Genomic DNA, 16536 nt, shown 5'->3' with positions numbered 1-16536 from the left:
GTGGTAGTACAGCTGCCCCAGTGTAGGTAGTACAGCTGCCCCAGTGTAGGTAGTACAGCTGCCCCAGTGTAGGTAGCACAGCTGCCCCAGTGTAGGTAGCACAGCTGCCCCAGTGTAGGTAGCACAGCTGCCCCAGCGTAGGTAGCACAGCTGCTCCAGCGTAGGTAGTACGCTGCCCCAGTGTAGGTAGTACAGCTGCCCCAGTGTAGGTAGTACAGCTGCCCCAGTGTAGGTAGTACGCTGCCCCAGTGTAGGTAGTACAGCTGCCCCAGTGTAGGTAGTACAGCTGCCCCAGTGTAGGTAGTACAGCTGCCCCAGTGTAGGTAGTACGCTGCCCCAGTGAAGGTAGTACAGCTGCCCCAGTGAAGGTAGTACAGCTGCCCCAGCGTAGGTAGTACAGCTGCCCCAGCGTAGGTAGCACAGCTGCCCCAGCGTAGGTAGTACGCTGCCCCAGCGTAGGTAGTACGCTGCCCCAGCGTAGGTAGTACGCTGCCCCAGTGTAGGTAGTACAGCTGCCCCAGTGTAGGTAGTACATCTGCCCCAGTGTAGGTAGTACAGCTGCCCCAGTGTAGGTAGTACAGCTGCCCCAGTGTAGGTAGTACAGCTGCCCCAGTGTAGGTAGTACAGCTGCCCCAGTGTAGGTAGTACAGCTGCCCCAGTGTAGGTAGTACAGCTGCCCCAGTGTAGGTAGTACAGCTGCCCCAGTGTAGGTAGTACGCTGCCCCAGTGAAGGTAGTACAGCTGCCCCAGTGAAGGTAGTACAGCTGCCCCAGTGAAGGTAGTACAGCTGCCCCAGTGTAGGTAGTACAGCTGCCCCAGTGTAGGTAGTACAGCTGCCCCAGTGTAGGTAGTACAGCTACCCCAGTGTAGGTAGTAATGCAGTAAAGAAAAGATAGCTGGGTCTCCATCTGGATTTGTGCAAATAGCTTAAGTATTTATTTCCACCATAGCATTGAGACACAACGTTTCGGCCTGGCGGCCTTTATCAAGTGTTACAAAACAATTACCAATCCACCATTATATGGAAACATTAAAACACCCTCCAAGAGGCGGGTACAAGCTTAATTGTTTAAGGAGAGACATGCATAAATTAGCACCTAATGGCTTTAATACTTAAGCTATTTGCACAAATCCAGGTAGAGATCCAGCTATCTTTTCTTTACTGTATTACTGTGCCACATCCTTGGTGGATCCGGGCGTATGCTGGTTGACTCCCTGGTAACAAAGATTTTTTTTTGGTTGAGCTTGCAGTCTGCTGCTACTGTACCTCAGTGTAGGTAGTCCCAGTGTAGGTAGCACAGCTGCCCCAGCGTAGGTAGTATGCTGCCCCAGCGTAGGTGGTATGCTTCCCCAGCGTAAGTGGTATGCTTCCCCAGCGTAGGTGGTATGCTGCCCCAGCGTGGGTGGTATGCTGCCCCAGCGTAGGTGGTATGCTGCCCCAGCGTAGGTGGTATGCTGCCCGAGCGTAGGTGGTATGCTGCCCCAGCATAGGTAGTATGCTGCCCCATGGTAGGTAGTATGCTGCCCCAGGGTAGGTAGTATGCTGCCCCTGGGTAGGTAGTATGCTGCCCCAGTGTAGGTAGTATGCTGCCCCAATGTGTGGGTAGTATGATTGCCCCAGAGTAGGTAGTATTCTGCCCCAGCGTAGGTAGTATGCTGCCCCAGTATAGGTAGTATAGCTGCCCCAGCATTGGTAGTACAGCTGCCCCAGCATAGGTAGTACAGCTGCCCCAGCATAGGTAGCGTGCTGCCCCAGCGTAGGTAGCGTGCTGCCCCAGCGTAGGTAGCGTGCTGCCCCAGCGTAGGTAGCGTGCTGCCCCAGCGTAGGTAGCGTGCTGCCCCAGCGTAGGTAGCGTGCTGCCCCAGCGTAGGTAGCGTGCTGCCCCAGCGTAGGTAGCGTGCTGCCCCAGCGTAGGTGGTATGCTGCCCCAGCGTAGGTGGTATACTGCCCCAGCGTAGGTGGTATGCTGCCTGCCCCTGGGTAGGTAGTATGCTGCCCCTGGGTAGGTAGTATGCTGCCCCAGTGTAGGTAGTATGCTGCCCCAGCGTAGGTAGTATGCTGCCCCAATGTGTGGGTAGTATGACTGCCCCAGAGTAGGTAGTATTCTGCCCCAGCGTAGGTAGTATGCTGCCCCAGTATAGGTAGTACAGCTGCCCCAGCATAGGTAGTACAGCTGCCCCAGTGTAGGTAGTACAGCTGTCCCAGTGTAGGTAGTCCCAGTGTAGGTAGCACAGCTGCCCCAGCATAGGTAGTATAGTTGCCCCAGCATAGGTAGTAGATCTGCCCCAGCATAGGTAGTATGCTGCCCCAGCGTAGGTTGTATTCTGCCCCAGCGTAGGTAGCATGCTGCCCCAGTGTAGGTAGCATGCTGCCCCAGCGTAAGTAGCATGCTGCCCCAGCGTAAGTAGCATGCTGCCCCAGCGTAGGTAGCGTGCTGCCCCAGCGTAGGTAGCGTGCTGCCCCAGCGTAGGTAGCGTGCTGCCCCAGCGTAGGTAGCGTGCTGCCCCAGCGTAGGTAGCGTGCTGCCCCAGCGTAGGTAGCGTGCTGCCCCAGCGTAGGTAGCGTGCTGCCCCAGCGTAGGTAGCGTGCTGCCCCAGCGTAGGTGGTATGCTGCCCCAGCGTAGGTGGTATACTGCCCCAGCGTAGGTGGTATGCTGCCTGCCCCTGGGTAGGTAGTATGCTGCCCCTGGGTAGGTAGTATGCTGCCCCAGTGTAGGTAGTATGCTGCCCCAGCGTAGGTAGTATGCTGCCCCAATGTGTGGGTAGTATGACTGCCCCAGAGTAGGTAGTATTCTGCCCCAGCGTAGGTAGTATGCTGCCCCAGTATAGGTAGTACAGCTGCCCCAGCATAGGTAGTACAGCTGCCCCAGCGTAGGTAGTACAGCTGCCCCAGCGTAGGTAGCGTGCTGCCCCAGCGTAGGTAGCGTGCTGCCCCAGCGTAGGTAGCGTGCTGCCCCAGCGTAGGTAGCGTGCTGCCCCAGCGTAGGTAGCGTGCTGCCCCAGCGTAGGTAGCGTGCTGCCCCAGCGTAGGTAGCGTGCTGCCCCAGCGTAGGTAGCGTGCTGCCCCAGCGTAGATAGCGTGCTGCCCCAGCGTAGGTAGCGTGCTGCCCCAGCGTAGGCAGCGTGCTGCCCCAGCGTAGGTAGCGTGCTGCCCCAGCGTAGGCAGCGTGCTGCCCCAGCGTAGGCAGCGTGCTGCCCCAGCGTAGGTAGCGTGCTGCCCCAGCATAGGTAGCGTGCTGCCCCAAGTTAGGTAGTGTGCTGCCCCAGCGTAGTTTGTATGCTGCCCCAGCGTAGTTTGTATGCTGCCCCAGCGTAGTTTGCATGCTGCCCCAGCGTAGGTAGCGTGCTGCCCCAGCATAGGTAGCGTGCTGCCCCAGCGTAGGTAGCGTGCTGCCCCAGCGTAGGTAGCGTGCTGCCCCAGCGTAGGTAGCGTGCTGCCCCAGCGTAGGCAGCGTGCTGCCCCAGCGTAGGCAGCGTGCTGCCCCAGCGTACGTAGCGTGCTGCCCCAAGTTAGGTAGTGTGCTGCCCCAGCGTAGTTTGTATGCTGCCCCAGCGTAGTTTGTATGCTGCCCCAGCGTAGGTAGCGTGCTGCCCCAGCGTAGGTAGCGTGCTGCCCCAGCGTAGGTAGCGTGCTGCCCCAGCGTAGGGAGCGTGCTGCCCCAGCGTAGGGAGCGTGCTGCCCCAGCGTAGGCAGCGTGCTGCCCCAGCGTAGGCAGCGTGCTGCCCCAGCGTAGGCAGCGTGCTGCCCCAGCGTAGGTAGCGTGCTGCCCCAAGTTAGGTAGCGTGCTGCCCCAAGTTAGGTAGCGTGCTGCCCCAAGTTAGGTAGTGTGCTGCCCCAAGTTAGGTAGTGTGCTGTCCCAGCGTAGGTAGTATGCTGCCCCAGCGTAGGTAGAATGCTGCCCCAGCGTAGGTAGAATGCTGCCCCAGAGTAGGTAGAATGCTGCCCCAGCATAGGTAGAATGCTGCCCCAGCATAGGTAGCATGCTGCCCCAGCGTAGTTTGTATGCTGCCCCAGCGTAGGTAGCATGCTGCCCCAGCGTAGTTTGTATGCTGCCCCAGCGTAGGTAGCATGCTGCCCCAGCGTAGGTAGTATGCTGCGCTGCCCCAGCGTAGGTAGTATGCTGCCCCAGCGTAGGTAGTATGCTGCCCCAGCGTAGGTAGTATGCTGCCCCAGCGTAGGTAGTATGCTGCCCCAGCGTAGGTAGTATGCTGCCTCAGGCTAGGTAGTATGCTGCCCCAGGCGAGGTAGTATGCTGGCCCAGCATAGGTAGTATGCTGTCCCAGCATAGGTAGTATGCTGTCCCAGCATAGGTAGTATGCTGTCCCAGCGTAGGTAGAATGCTTCCCCAGCGTAGGTAGAATGCTTCCCCAGCGTAGGTAGAATGCTTCCCCAGCGTAGGTAGAATGCTGCCCCAGCGTAGGTAGTATGCTGCCCCAGCGTAGGTAGTATGCTGCCCCAGCGTAGGTAGTATGCTGCCCCAGCGAAGGTAGTATGCTGCCCCAGCGAAGGTAGTATGCTGCTCCAATGTGTGGTTAGTATGGCTGCCCCAGAGTAGGTAGTATGCTGCCCCAGCATAGGTATTATGCTGCCCAAACATAGGTAGTATGCTGCCCCAGCGTAGGTAGTATGCTGCCCCAGCGTAGGTAGTATGCTGCCCCAGCGAAGGTAGTATGCTGCCTCAGCGAAGGTAGTATGCTGCTCCAATGTGTGGTTAGTATGGCTGCCCCAGAGTAGGTAGTATGCTGCCCCAGCGTAGGTAGTATGCTGCCCCAGCATAGGTAGTATGCTGCCCCAGCATAGGTAGTATGCTGCCCCAGCAAAGGTAGTATGCTGCTCCGCCCTTCCCGCATCCTTGTGAGCTGGCAGCCGCTACCTCTGTGCCTGTTCTCACCTGCTGCCTCCTCTCCTACGTCAGGCGTCTCCCCGCCTCCTCTCCCTCTCTAGTGCACAAAGAAAATGGCTGCCAATATCCACATTTGTGGACATCGTTGGCCATTTCTTTGTAGCAATACAGAAGGGAGAGAGAGCGTGGCAGCGAGCAGCTGGGGTTGCTCAGGGGGTGCTTGGAGAATATGGGCACCCCCTGGCACCACCCATGGTGGTGCCCATAGTTTTTCAGTTACTTTATTTGTAGTGATTGCGGGTTTTTTTTGGGTGGTTACAATTTTTTTTACAGCGCTTTCAAAGTGCTCTTGCAGCAAGCCTATACTTGGTATCTGAGCACAAACTCTCAATTTGGCCCCAGTGTAGGTAGCCCCAGTGTAGGTAGTACAGCTGCCCAAGCATAGGTAGTACAGCTGCCCCAGCATAGGTAGTACAACTGCCCCAGCATAGGTAGTACAGCTGCCCCAGCATAGGTAGTACAGCTGCCCCAGTATAGGTAGTACAGCTGCCGCAGCATAGGTAGTACAGCTGCCCCAGTATAGGTAGTACAGCTGCCGCAGCATAGGTAGTACAGCTGCCCCAGCATAGGTAGTACAGCTGCCCCAGCATAGGTAGTACAGCTGCACCAGTGTAGGTAGCACAGCTGCCCCAGTGTAGGTAGTACAGCTGTCCCAGTGTAGGTAGTCCCAGTGTAGGTAGCACAGCTGCCCCAGCATAGGTAGTATAGTTGCCCCAGCATAGGTAGTAGATCTGCCCCAGCATAGGTAGTATGCTGCCCCAGCGTAGGTTGTATTCTGCCCCAGCGTAGGTAGCATGCTGCCCCAGTGTAGGTAGCATGCTGCCCCAGCGTAAGTAGCATGCTGCCCCAGCGTAAGTAGCATGCTGCCCCAGCGTAGGTAGCATGCTGCCCCAGCGTAGGTAGCATGCTGCCCCAGCGTAGGTAGCATGCTGCCCCAGCATAGGTAGTATGCTGCCCCAGTGTGTGGATAGTATGGCTGCCCCAAGGGTAGGTAGTATGCTGCCCCAACGTAGGTGGTATGCTGCCCCAGCGTAGGTGGTATGCTGCCCCAGCTTTGGTAGTATGCTGCCCCAGCATAGGTAGTATGCTGCCCCAGGGTAGGTAGTATGCTGCACCAGGGTAGGTAGTATGCTGCCCCAGGGTAGGTAGTATGCTGCCCCAGGGTAGGTAGTATGCTGTCCCTGGGTAGGTAGTATGCTGCCCCAGCGTAGGTAGTATGCTGCCCCAATGTGTGGGTAGTATGGCTACCCCAGGGTAGGTGGTATGCTTCTCCAGCGTAGGTAGTATGCTGCCCCAGAGTAGGTAGTATGCTGCCCCAGCGTAGGTAGTATGCTGCCCCAGCATAGGTAGTATGCTGTCTCAGCCCGCTCCCCCGCCCCTCCCGCTCCCTTGTGAGCTGGCAGCCGCTACCTCTGTGCCTGTTTCCACCTGCCGCCTACTATCCTACATCAGGTGTCTCCCCGCCTCCTCTCCCTCTGCGGTGCTACAAGAAAATGGCCGCCGGTATCCGCATTTGTGGACATCATCGGCCATTTTCTTGTAGCAATACAGAAGGGAGAGAGAGCAGGGCAGCGAGCGGCTGGGGGTGCTCAGGGGGTGCTTGGAGAATATGAGCACCCCCCTGGCGCCACCCATGGCGGTGCCCATAGTTTTTCAGTTATTTTATTTGTAGTGATTGCAGGTTTTTTTGGGTGGTTACAAAACCAATTTTATACAGCAATTTCAAAGTGCTTTTGCAGCAAGCCTATACTTGGTATTCAAGCACAAACTCTCAAGAAATGCTGCAGGCCAAGCAATTGCAATTTGGCCCAATTCCCAATTGCTCTAGTGGGTTTCTTTCAAACGCTCATTAGCAACATGCTTATTGGACTAGCTGGTGATTCTCTGCGATCCGGAAGTGCTGCCAAAAGCTCCCAAGTCTTAGATGGATGCCATTATTTGCCACCCTCAATTGTTTCCGTGCTCCAGCTTAGTACGGACATGGAACATATTAATCAGAATTTCTTCAAAACATACTGTATATGTTTTAATTTATTACCACTGCGGTACCTATATTACATTTCTACAGTTTTCAACTCTTAATTGTCATTTATTGATAAAGCACCAACATATTTATAGTCTGTGAGCATATTCAGTGCTTTCAATTAGATCTTTAGTTACAGTCATAGAATAGCTTTGTTGTTTTCCACCTGGCAAGCAGGCTAAGATCCAATGAGCTATTTTCACTAGAATTTGTTTTCATTATGCCCTGGAATTGTGGTGCACAAATGAGTGTCCTCTTTCTACCTGCCTCCACATTAAGGTGCTCTATTGGTATGGGCAGATTAAACAACAACCAGATCTCGCTCTAAACGAATATGATCAGAGAGAGATCTGTTGGCTGCCCATACACAGCAGCCCGATTACCGATCAAATTCAGCATAAAATATTTTGGGAATCGGCCTGGTGACTCTGCTGTTCATGTGTCCCTTATGCCCATGCATTAAAATATCCCACCTGCCCGGCCGTCGAGTGTCCAGCTGCTTCTTTTTAAGCATTCTTTTCCCACGTGGCTGCCGTGGATAGCACTGGGACGCGTGTGATTTCACACGAGCCACATGCTATACACTAGCTGTCAAGCTGACCACGATTATTGAAAAAGGAGCAGCTGGACACTGGCAGCAGTGGAACAGATGAGATATTTTGATGCAAGAGCATATGAACATTTGAGGGGGGGGAGGGGGGCAGTGGCTGTAGCGTTTTTTCCAATATCACATGCCATTACTGCCGCATACCCAATTGACCACATTGGCTTGAGATCTCCCTGGATGCCTGATCGATAAACTGATTTTGGCCCGAAATTAGTTGAACTGGCCATTGGACATGCTTATTGAGTCAGATGTCCCCTAAGTGGGGGTGAACTAGTGTTCCCCACTAGCCCATTCAGTGGCTTCTGGTTGGCATCTGACATATATTATACTGCTTGACTGACTGCACTATGTTTAGGTTCTCAGTCTTCCCTTCAAGTATCTACTCCAGGACACTACTCTCAAACTAGCCAATTCCAATGATATTTGCATCATTGTTTACATTTGTTCATGGGGGAGAGATGCAGATATAAAAGCAGATATAAATGTAGATTACAACACCCAGTATGATGACCTATTTATGAGAGTATGTGAACAAACCTATATCGGTTTGCAGATTTCTAAATAGAATACCTGCACACTTCCATCTGGTTTTCTACAACACATGTGCCACCATTGTAACAAATGGTTTGGCTGCAACGGACTGATGTAGGGAAAGTGGTCTGGTTGGCTGATTTGGATGTAGACCTCAGTGATGGCGATTGGTTTGATGAACTTGATGAAGAAGTAGAAGTGGTCGTGGATGGCAATGGCTGTGATGTCCTGAGACTGGATATATCTGCGGAACATTGTAGAACAGCAAACATTGTAATCTGAATATTTTTTTTAACAATACATTTTAATAATAGTCAGGATAACAAAATAGACAATGTGCACTCTGAATACCAATAAGTATAAAATACAGGATTGATGCTGAATGTCATACAATTGGAGAAAATAAACAACAGAGGCTTACATCACTTGGGGTATAATATGACATACTGTAGGTAAGTAAAACGCACTGATACATATCAGTGGCATTCAAATTTAGTGCCTGAGGGCACTAAGAGGATAAGATGCAACAAAGGACTTAGAGTTATAAGGCTTGATTCACAAAAGCATGATAACTCAGTTATCACACCTAAAAGCTTTGCATGTGCAAACTAGGGTGCTAAGTAGTTTGCATGTGCTAACTAGGGTGCTAAGTAGTTTGCACGTGCTAACTACTGTGCTAAGTTGTTTGCACGTGCTAACTACTTAGCACTCTAGTTAGCTCATGCAAAGCATGTTAGCACGTGCAAATTGGCTTTTCACTGGCGTGCTAACACTTTGCACGCTTTAGTGAATCAAGCCCATAGTGTGCGCACAGGATAGAACCCAGAATAGGCGACACATTGAAGAAAAACCAAGAATAAGGAGAAACCCCCAATGGGGTATTTAACTAACATAGTGAAATATGCCATAGAAAGCACAGAGCGGAGCCTAGTTTATGTCCCAAAAGCCCAAAACCTAGACTCAGCAGATATGTAGAATCATAAATAGGCATAGGGGCTGAAGAAAAAGGGCAAATAGTCAAAGGAAAAGAAGGAAAAGAAAGAGGAAAAAATAAATCGGTGGTGGTGGTGGTGAGGGGGGGGGGGGGGGATTGGGAGAGATCAGCCAGTCTTGTCCCACCACCCAAGGATCTTATGAGAAATACAAAAGTTGCTCTTAGTCATCTCACATACTCTGTCGGTTTAACCAGACAGTCCAGGGTAAACACTTCAATCCAATCATTGATTCCATATCTTATTGAACTTAGTGGGGCAATTCCTATTTTTTAAATATAATGCAACAGAGGAGAAGGGCTCTATTGACCGATTGTATCCATGCCTTGCCAGTTGGTGCCTGAGGTCTATCCCAGACCAGCGCAATCTCCTTAGCATAATGACATGAAGAATCTGTTTAATAACATCTGTATAAAAGTTTCAACAGCACAATCTTTTTGTGCACCAAAATCAGGAAGGCAGTCAGGACACAGAGATAGTTAAACCTCTACTCTTGTATGGTGTTCAAAATGTATGAATAGATGGATCCAGCACTAGACTTACATCACAGGAGACTATAGGCACAGATGTCCTTGCACCTTAGACTTCACCCTCCATCAGGGCCGGATTTGTACCTTTTACCGCCCAAGGCCCACCTTCACAAGCCGCCTCCTACCCCCACCACCACCACCAACATCTCACCTCCAAACTTAAACACACTTTTTCCCCAAGCAAAAAGTCTTAAAGTGAACATTACACAAAAAATACCTTAAAGGACAACTGTAACTAGAGGGATAGGGTGGCTGCCATATTTATTTCCTTTTATACAATACCAGTTGCCTGGCTATCCTGCTGATCCTCTGTCTCTAATACCTTTAGCCATAGCCCCTGAACAAGCATGCAGCAAATTAGGTGTTTCTGACAGTATTGTCAGATCTGTGTAAGATTGGCTACATGCTTGTTTCTGGTGTGATTCAGACACTACTGCAGCCAAAAAGATCAGCAGGGCTGCCAGGCAACTGGTATTGTTTTAAAGGGAATAAATAGGACAGCCTCCGCATCCCTTTCTTTACAGTTGTTCTTTAAATCGTTCTGGTGTCCACTGTTCCTGCACTGGGACCTTCTGAGCATATTCAGACCCCTCACTGCTGCCTGGGACCCTTTTCTTCCTTGCGGCTGCACTCCCGTCTGTGTACAATCATACTGGGTTTATGCAAGTATCATCCGCACATGCCCAGTAATACAAAGCCTTTCGTGCATGTCTGTTTTTGTGCTAACGGGAATGTGAGGACCATACTTGTGCATGCCCAGTACAGTTGCATTGGGATCGCAGGCGCGAGAAAATATTAGGTCCCAGGCAGCAATGGGGGGCTGAATATGTTCATGACCCCTCAGTATAGGTAGCTGGATTCTGTCCACGCCTTTAGTAAAGGTAGACAGATGCTTCCACCCCCCTTAGTATTGGTAGTCAGATACTGTCCCCCCTTTAGTATAGGTAGCCAGATGCTGTCCCCCTTGCTCCCCCAGCCCCCCTTAGTATAGGCAGGCAGATGCTGTCCCCCTTGCTCCCCCAGCCCCCCTTAGTATAGGCAGCCAGATGCTGTCAACCCCCCGTTTTAGCACTGGCAGTCAAATGCTGTCCCCCTGTAACCCCCCTCTCCCTTAGTATAGGCAGCAAGATGCTTTCTCCCCCATCTTTAGTATAGGCAGCCATATGCTGTCCCGATCGACCTCCCCCCCCCCCCCTTTAGTAAAGGTAGTCAGATGCTGTCCCCCCTTTAGCACAGGATGCCAAATGCTGCCCCCCTACCCCCGTATAGGCAGCCAGATGCTGTCACCCCCCTCCCTTTAGCATAAGAAGACAGATGCTGTCCCTCCTTGCCCCCCATTCTCAGTATAGGCAGCCAGACGCTGTCCCTCTGTCACCCTATCTCCTCCTTTAGTATAGATAGCCAACTGCCCAAATGTTGTGTTCCTCCCCCCTCTTACTATACGTAACCAGATGCTGTCCCCCTTTTATTATAGGCAGCCAGATGCTGCCCCCTTATTATAGGCAGCCAGATGCTGCCCCCCCCCCCTTAGTATAGGTAGCCAGATGCTATCAGCCCTTAACTCTTTTCCCCTTACTATAGGCACAGCCAGATACTGCTCCCTCCCCTCAGTATAGGCAGCCAGATGCTTGCTGTCCCTATCACCCCTTACCCTTTTAGCAAAGGTAGTCAGATGCCCCCCCCCCCCTTTAGTATAGATAGCCAAATTATGTATCCCCCACCCCCCAGTATAGGCAGCCAGATTCTGTCACCTCAACCCCCCCACCCCCCCCAAATTTTGCATAGGTAGCCTGATGCTGTCCCCACCCCCTCAGTACAGACACCCCTTCCCTCCTTTACTATAGGTAGCCAAATGCTGTGTCTGCCCCCCCCCCCCCCCAGTACAGGTAGCCAGATGCTGTTCCCACCTTATACCCCCCCCCCCCCCCCCCCAACCTCAGTATAGGTAGCCAGATGATGTCCCACCCTTACCCCCCTTAGTATAGGTGGCCAGATGCTGTCCCCCCTTCCTTACTATAAGCAGCCAAATCCTGTCTACCTGTAACCCCCTCCCCCTTACTGTAGGAAGCCCGATGCTGTCCCCATCACTTCTGCCCCATCCCCCAGCAGAGCAGGAGCCAGTGTGGATGTCCTCCTCATTCTCTCTTCCTCCCTCCATCACTCACAGAATGGTAGCAGAGTCACTCACCGAACTTTCAGCGCTGAGGATTCCTCTGTCCCACTGTCAGCCTCTGCAGTGCATCTCTCAAGCCAGTCGGCGTCTCTCACATGTGACTCACCGACACTTTACCGGGGAGTCACATGATGGGAATCACCAGAAGGAGAGAGGGATGCACAGGGCTGGCCTTAGGTTTCACAGCGCCCTGAGCGAAACCTGATTTTTGTGCCCCCCTTCATCCTCTTTGCGCATGCGCACACACAGGCCCATATGCAATTATTTTTCTCCTGAGATATCTCCTAGGACAGTGGCTCCCAACCTTTTTTGACGTTGTTACACATCACGCCAAATGCTCAGATCTCTGTGACACGTCACATATGTATAATAGGAAAAATACTATTAATAACCACAAATGGATAGAAAGAGTGCATTATCTTAAATATACATAAAAATGAAGGCTAGAACCTTTCAGGAATATTAATAAAAACAATAAGTGGGACAGTTAGCTCCCCCCCCCCATTTAGAATGACAAAGAAAGACAATTTGCACCACACGTTATAGCCGCACTGCCACCCCCCCCCCCCCCCAAAATAAATGCCCTCACACTCAGTATAGGTAGGTAGCCAAGTATAGGTGCCGTATAGGATCTCATGTGTAGGTGCCCTCAATATAGGTTGCCAAGCATGGGTGCCCCCAGTACAGGAAGTCCGTTGAAGGTCTCCATCCCCCCCCATAGGTAGCCAGGCGTAGGTGCCTCCAGTATAGGTAGCAAGGTGTTGGTGCTCTCAGTAAAGGTAGCCAGCTATAGGTGCCCCCAGTATAAGAAATCAGGTGTAGGTGCCCTCAGTATAGGTAACCAGCTATAGGCGCCCCCTTGGAAGCCGGCGCCCTGAGCGACCGCTCCGGTCGCTCATATCAAAGGCCGGCTATGGGGATGCACTGCAAAGGCTGACACTGACAGTGAGGCAGAGGAATCTTCAGTGCTGAAAGTTCGGTGAGTGACTCTGCTACCACTCTGCGAGGGGACGGAGGGGGGAAGAGAGGATGAGGACAATGGATATCCGCACCGGCACCTACTCTCCGGGAAGGGGCGGCTGCCGGCTGAGCAAAGGTATGCGGCTGTCCGTCCCTAACAGGAAATAGTATAGCGCTGTAACAGGAAGCGCTGTGTAGCAGGGGTATAGTGGAGGCTGCGGACTTGGGGAGCGGATTTCAGGGCTGGTGACAGGTGAAGTCAACCTGTCACCACCCGCCCCTCGCCTTCTGCTGGACTCTGGCGCCCTAGGCACCAGCCTTGGGTGCCTTTCCCCAAATCCGGCCCTGCCCTCCATGAACCTACAAGTCCCAGCTGAAATGACAGCTGGGACTGCCAGCACACTTACCCGCTGGTAAGTGTGCTGGCTGTCCCAGCTGTCACTTCTCCCTTCCTTCTTTTGCCCATCATAGGTAGCTACAGGTGCCCCCAGGCAAATGAAAAAAACAAGAATCCACTTACCTGGGGCTTCCTCCAGCCCCTGGCAGCCATCCTATGCCCTCACCGCAGCTCTGGAGGCTCCCGGTCTCCTCCGCTGAAGATGCCAACCTCGCCGGGTCAGCATCTTCTGCGCTCCACTGTGCGGCTCACATGGTCACGCTGACATCATCAGGACTGTACTGCACAAGCACAAGGGAGCAACATTAAGAGAGGTGCATAGATGTGCCCACGCATGTGCAGAAGTCCAGGGCCACAGCTGTGACCATTGATCTTATGGAGGGGATAGAAGCCTCTGGTAAGTAATGATTAACTTTTCCTTTTCAGCTTGGGTAGCCTTTAAATGTTCAACCAAGAACTTCACTGGTACTTTACTGCTAAATATTCAAATCATCCCTTTGTATAGATTGTATTCTTGTCAGTGCTTTCCCGCAATTGAAATATCCCCCCAAAAGTAGTAAAATTCTACCCCAACTCTCTCTGTTGAGTACATCCATCCCCAGGTGCTCCTTCCAGTGGTGTAGCTAAAGAGTTCCGGGTGCAGTGTAAGTTTTCCACTGTCCCCTTCCTTCCAAAGCACTCCATACACAACAATTGATAAGGCACACCAAAACCTCCCAAGGACCATCACAGTATTAGAGGTGCAAGCGGAGGATGGAAAACAGTTTGTTAATGATTACCACTATTCAAAGCATCTATAGAAGTGATTATCACCAGCACAGGACCAATAAGGAGCCAATACTGCCTTTAAAGAGACACTGAAGGGAAAAAAAAGTTATGATATAATGAATTGGTTGTGTAATACTGATAATTACTAGAATTTTAGTAGCAAAGAAAATATTCTAATATTTTTATTTTCAGTTATATAGTGTTTTTATAGCATTGTATCATTCTCTAATATTTGCAGTTTAGACACTACTCAGCACTCTAAATGGGTTCAAAAGTTCACTAGCCTGCTCTGGAAAATCTTCCCTGCAGAGGGAAAAAAGATACATTGTCTTTTAAAGCTTATTATCTCAAGTGTCTGGCAGAGTTCTCTGCGACTTTGAAAGTGGTGGAGCTCAATGGCTAATTTGCATAGATAACAACTGGAGTTTCTTAGCTCTTCCTTTACTGGAAACAATATTAGACTGGTGTCTATGCTGCTAATGTTTTTTTTCTTAGCTGTACTACACATACAAATCATTATTTTTTTTTTCGCTTCAGTGTCTCTTTAAAGGAGGGCCCCTCTGGCCCAAGGGCCCTCATGCAGTCGCAACCTCTATATGCCCTATTGCTACGGCACTTGCTCCTTCCAGAATAACCCTTGCAATCAACCTCCCCATCGTCCACCCAAGCATTGAGCCCTGCCCCCTGCATTGCAAATAGGGCAATGGTGTCAGTGAGGATGTCAAATACATAAATGACTCCCACTTGTTGCAGTGCACATCTTCATTCACAGCCTTGTGCATCAGCAGCAATCTGCAATGATTAGAGCGAAGAGTGCTGTGCAGAGATTGCACAGTACACTCAAATGCAATAAATGAGCAGTGACTATACTTAAAGAGACTCCGTACCAAAAATTGCATCCTGTTTTTTATCATCCTACAAGTTCCAAAAGCTATTCTAATGTGTTCTGGCTAACTGCAGCACTTTCTACTATGACAGTCTCTGTAATAAATCAACTTATCTCTCTCTTGTCAGACTTGTCAGCCTGTGTCTGGAAGGCTGCCAAGTTCTTCAGTGTTGTGGTTCTGCTATGCACTCCCCCCTCAGGGGGGAAAGAAACACACAAATGATCTCTTGAGATTCAAAAGGAAGGCTGTATACAGCCTGCTTATGTATGGATGTATTTTCTATGTGTGGACATACTGTACACCAACCTACTTCCTGTTTTGGTGGCCATTTTGTTTGTTTATAAACAAACTTTTTAAAACTGTTTTTAACCACTTTTAATGCGGCGGGGAGCGGCGAAATTGTGACAGAGGGTAATAGGAGATGTCCCCTAACGCACTGGTATGTTTACTTTTGTGCGATTTTAACAATACAGATTCTCTTTAAGAGTGTGTCGCACAATCACTGGATCTCTCATAATTTAGGGTCACTGGTGACTTACAGGTCTATGTATGCAGGCGAGCAAGGGGATTGTTGTGAAGGTAATATGGCTCCCACTGCACGTGTCATATCTGCCATACCATACATAAGCCTCTCTCCATGCGACTGTGCTATGGTTATTTGTACATGCACAAAAGATGATAGTACTATTAATAATAATTATAGTTGGGTACATAGAAACCAAAGACTTTACTGCATATGTCTGTAGTGGTTACTGAAATGAGAGTGGAGTTTTATAGCTTGTTGTTATATTATATTAGATTACAGCGATAATAGGGACACCTACCCTCCATTGATACAAGGATAAAGGCATCTCCCCCTTTCAGGAAATCTCTTCTGTACAGCCAGTCTGCAGATGAAAACAGATAGACTCCTCTTCCATCAGTTGAATTGTAAATGGTTCCATTAGGGAACGTCTTGAGCCATCCAATTAAAGCAGGTTTATCCCAAAAGTAGTTGGTGCTGTCTAAAAGTGGAAAGCAAAAACAACACAAAAGAAGACTTTTTTTTTTTTTTTTGAAATATGCATAACAATAATGTAGTTTAAGTTATTTGCTGCCTTCAATAAAATGTAAATAAATGTACAATTACTGTATATGAATTAATATGCATGGATAGCGCACTGGTGTTGTCTTTGGTATAGGATTCGAATCTTGGCTGCAGCCAGCAAGTAAAAAAGTAAGTCTTTGGGCAAGGTTCCCTAATGGTTCTGGTCACTTGTGGATAGCACCCTTAAAGAGGACCTCCATCCTAAAAGAAAAAATCCTGCAGCACGCTCTCGTCACACGAAGCCATCCCGAAGTCCCCGAATCACTCCAGAAAAACCGCTTGGCTATTTACTGCAGTAAATAGCCGGGCGTTTCTTCTCGGAGGAGAGAGAAGAGGTGGGGCTAAGCAGTGGAGGTGAAGTGATGCGGGATCTTCGGGACGGCTTCGTGGGACGAGACTCTAGAGGTAAATTTATCTTTTCATTACCGCAGCGCTGCAGGATTTTTTCATTTGGAGTGGAGGCCCTCATTAAGGTGCTCATTAATGGTACAATGTATTCCTCAGATGCAATGACCAGATCACATTGGCGTGATTGTAGGTAATCGGACGGTAATTTTAAACAGATTGATTAGGGTATGTTCTCTCTTCAAATGTGTTAGTAAAAACCAAAATTCCCATCTACAAAATTCTGTATTCCAATCGACCATAGAATCCTTTCACATCCAGTTTCTCCACA

The 16536-nt window shown here is 50.4% G+C and overlaps 1 protein-coding gene across 1 annotated transcript in view; it reads right to left on the bottom strand.

The window, feature by feature from the left end:
• LOC137517717 (meprin A subunit beta-like) overlaps window positions 1-16536 on the bottom strand; it is a 67934-nt gene that overhangs the window by 6493 nt on the left and 44905 nt on the right. The window contains exons 10-11 of the mRNA XM_068234735.1: window positions 15598-15777; window positions 8106-8310 (exon numbers count right to left, since the gene is read on the bottom strand). Coding sequence (XP_068090836.1) covers window positions 8106-8310; window positions 15598-15777 — 385 coding nt within the window. The remainder of the gene's footprint in view (window positions 1-8105; window positions 8311-15597; window positions 15778-16536) is intronic.

This window comes from Hyperolius riggenbachi, chromosome 5 (assembly GCF_040937935.1).
Source record: "Hyperolius riggenbachi isolate aHypRig1 chromosome 5, aHypRig1.pri, whole genome shotgun sequence".
Taxonomy (NCBI): Eukaryota; Metazoa; Chordata; class Amphibia; order Anura; family Hyperoliidae; genus Hyperolius; species Hyperolius riggenbachi.
This window is presented reverse-complemented; position numbering and strand designations above follow the sequence as displayed.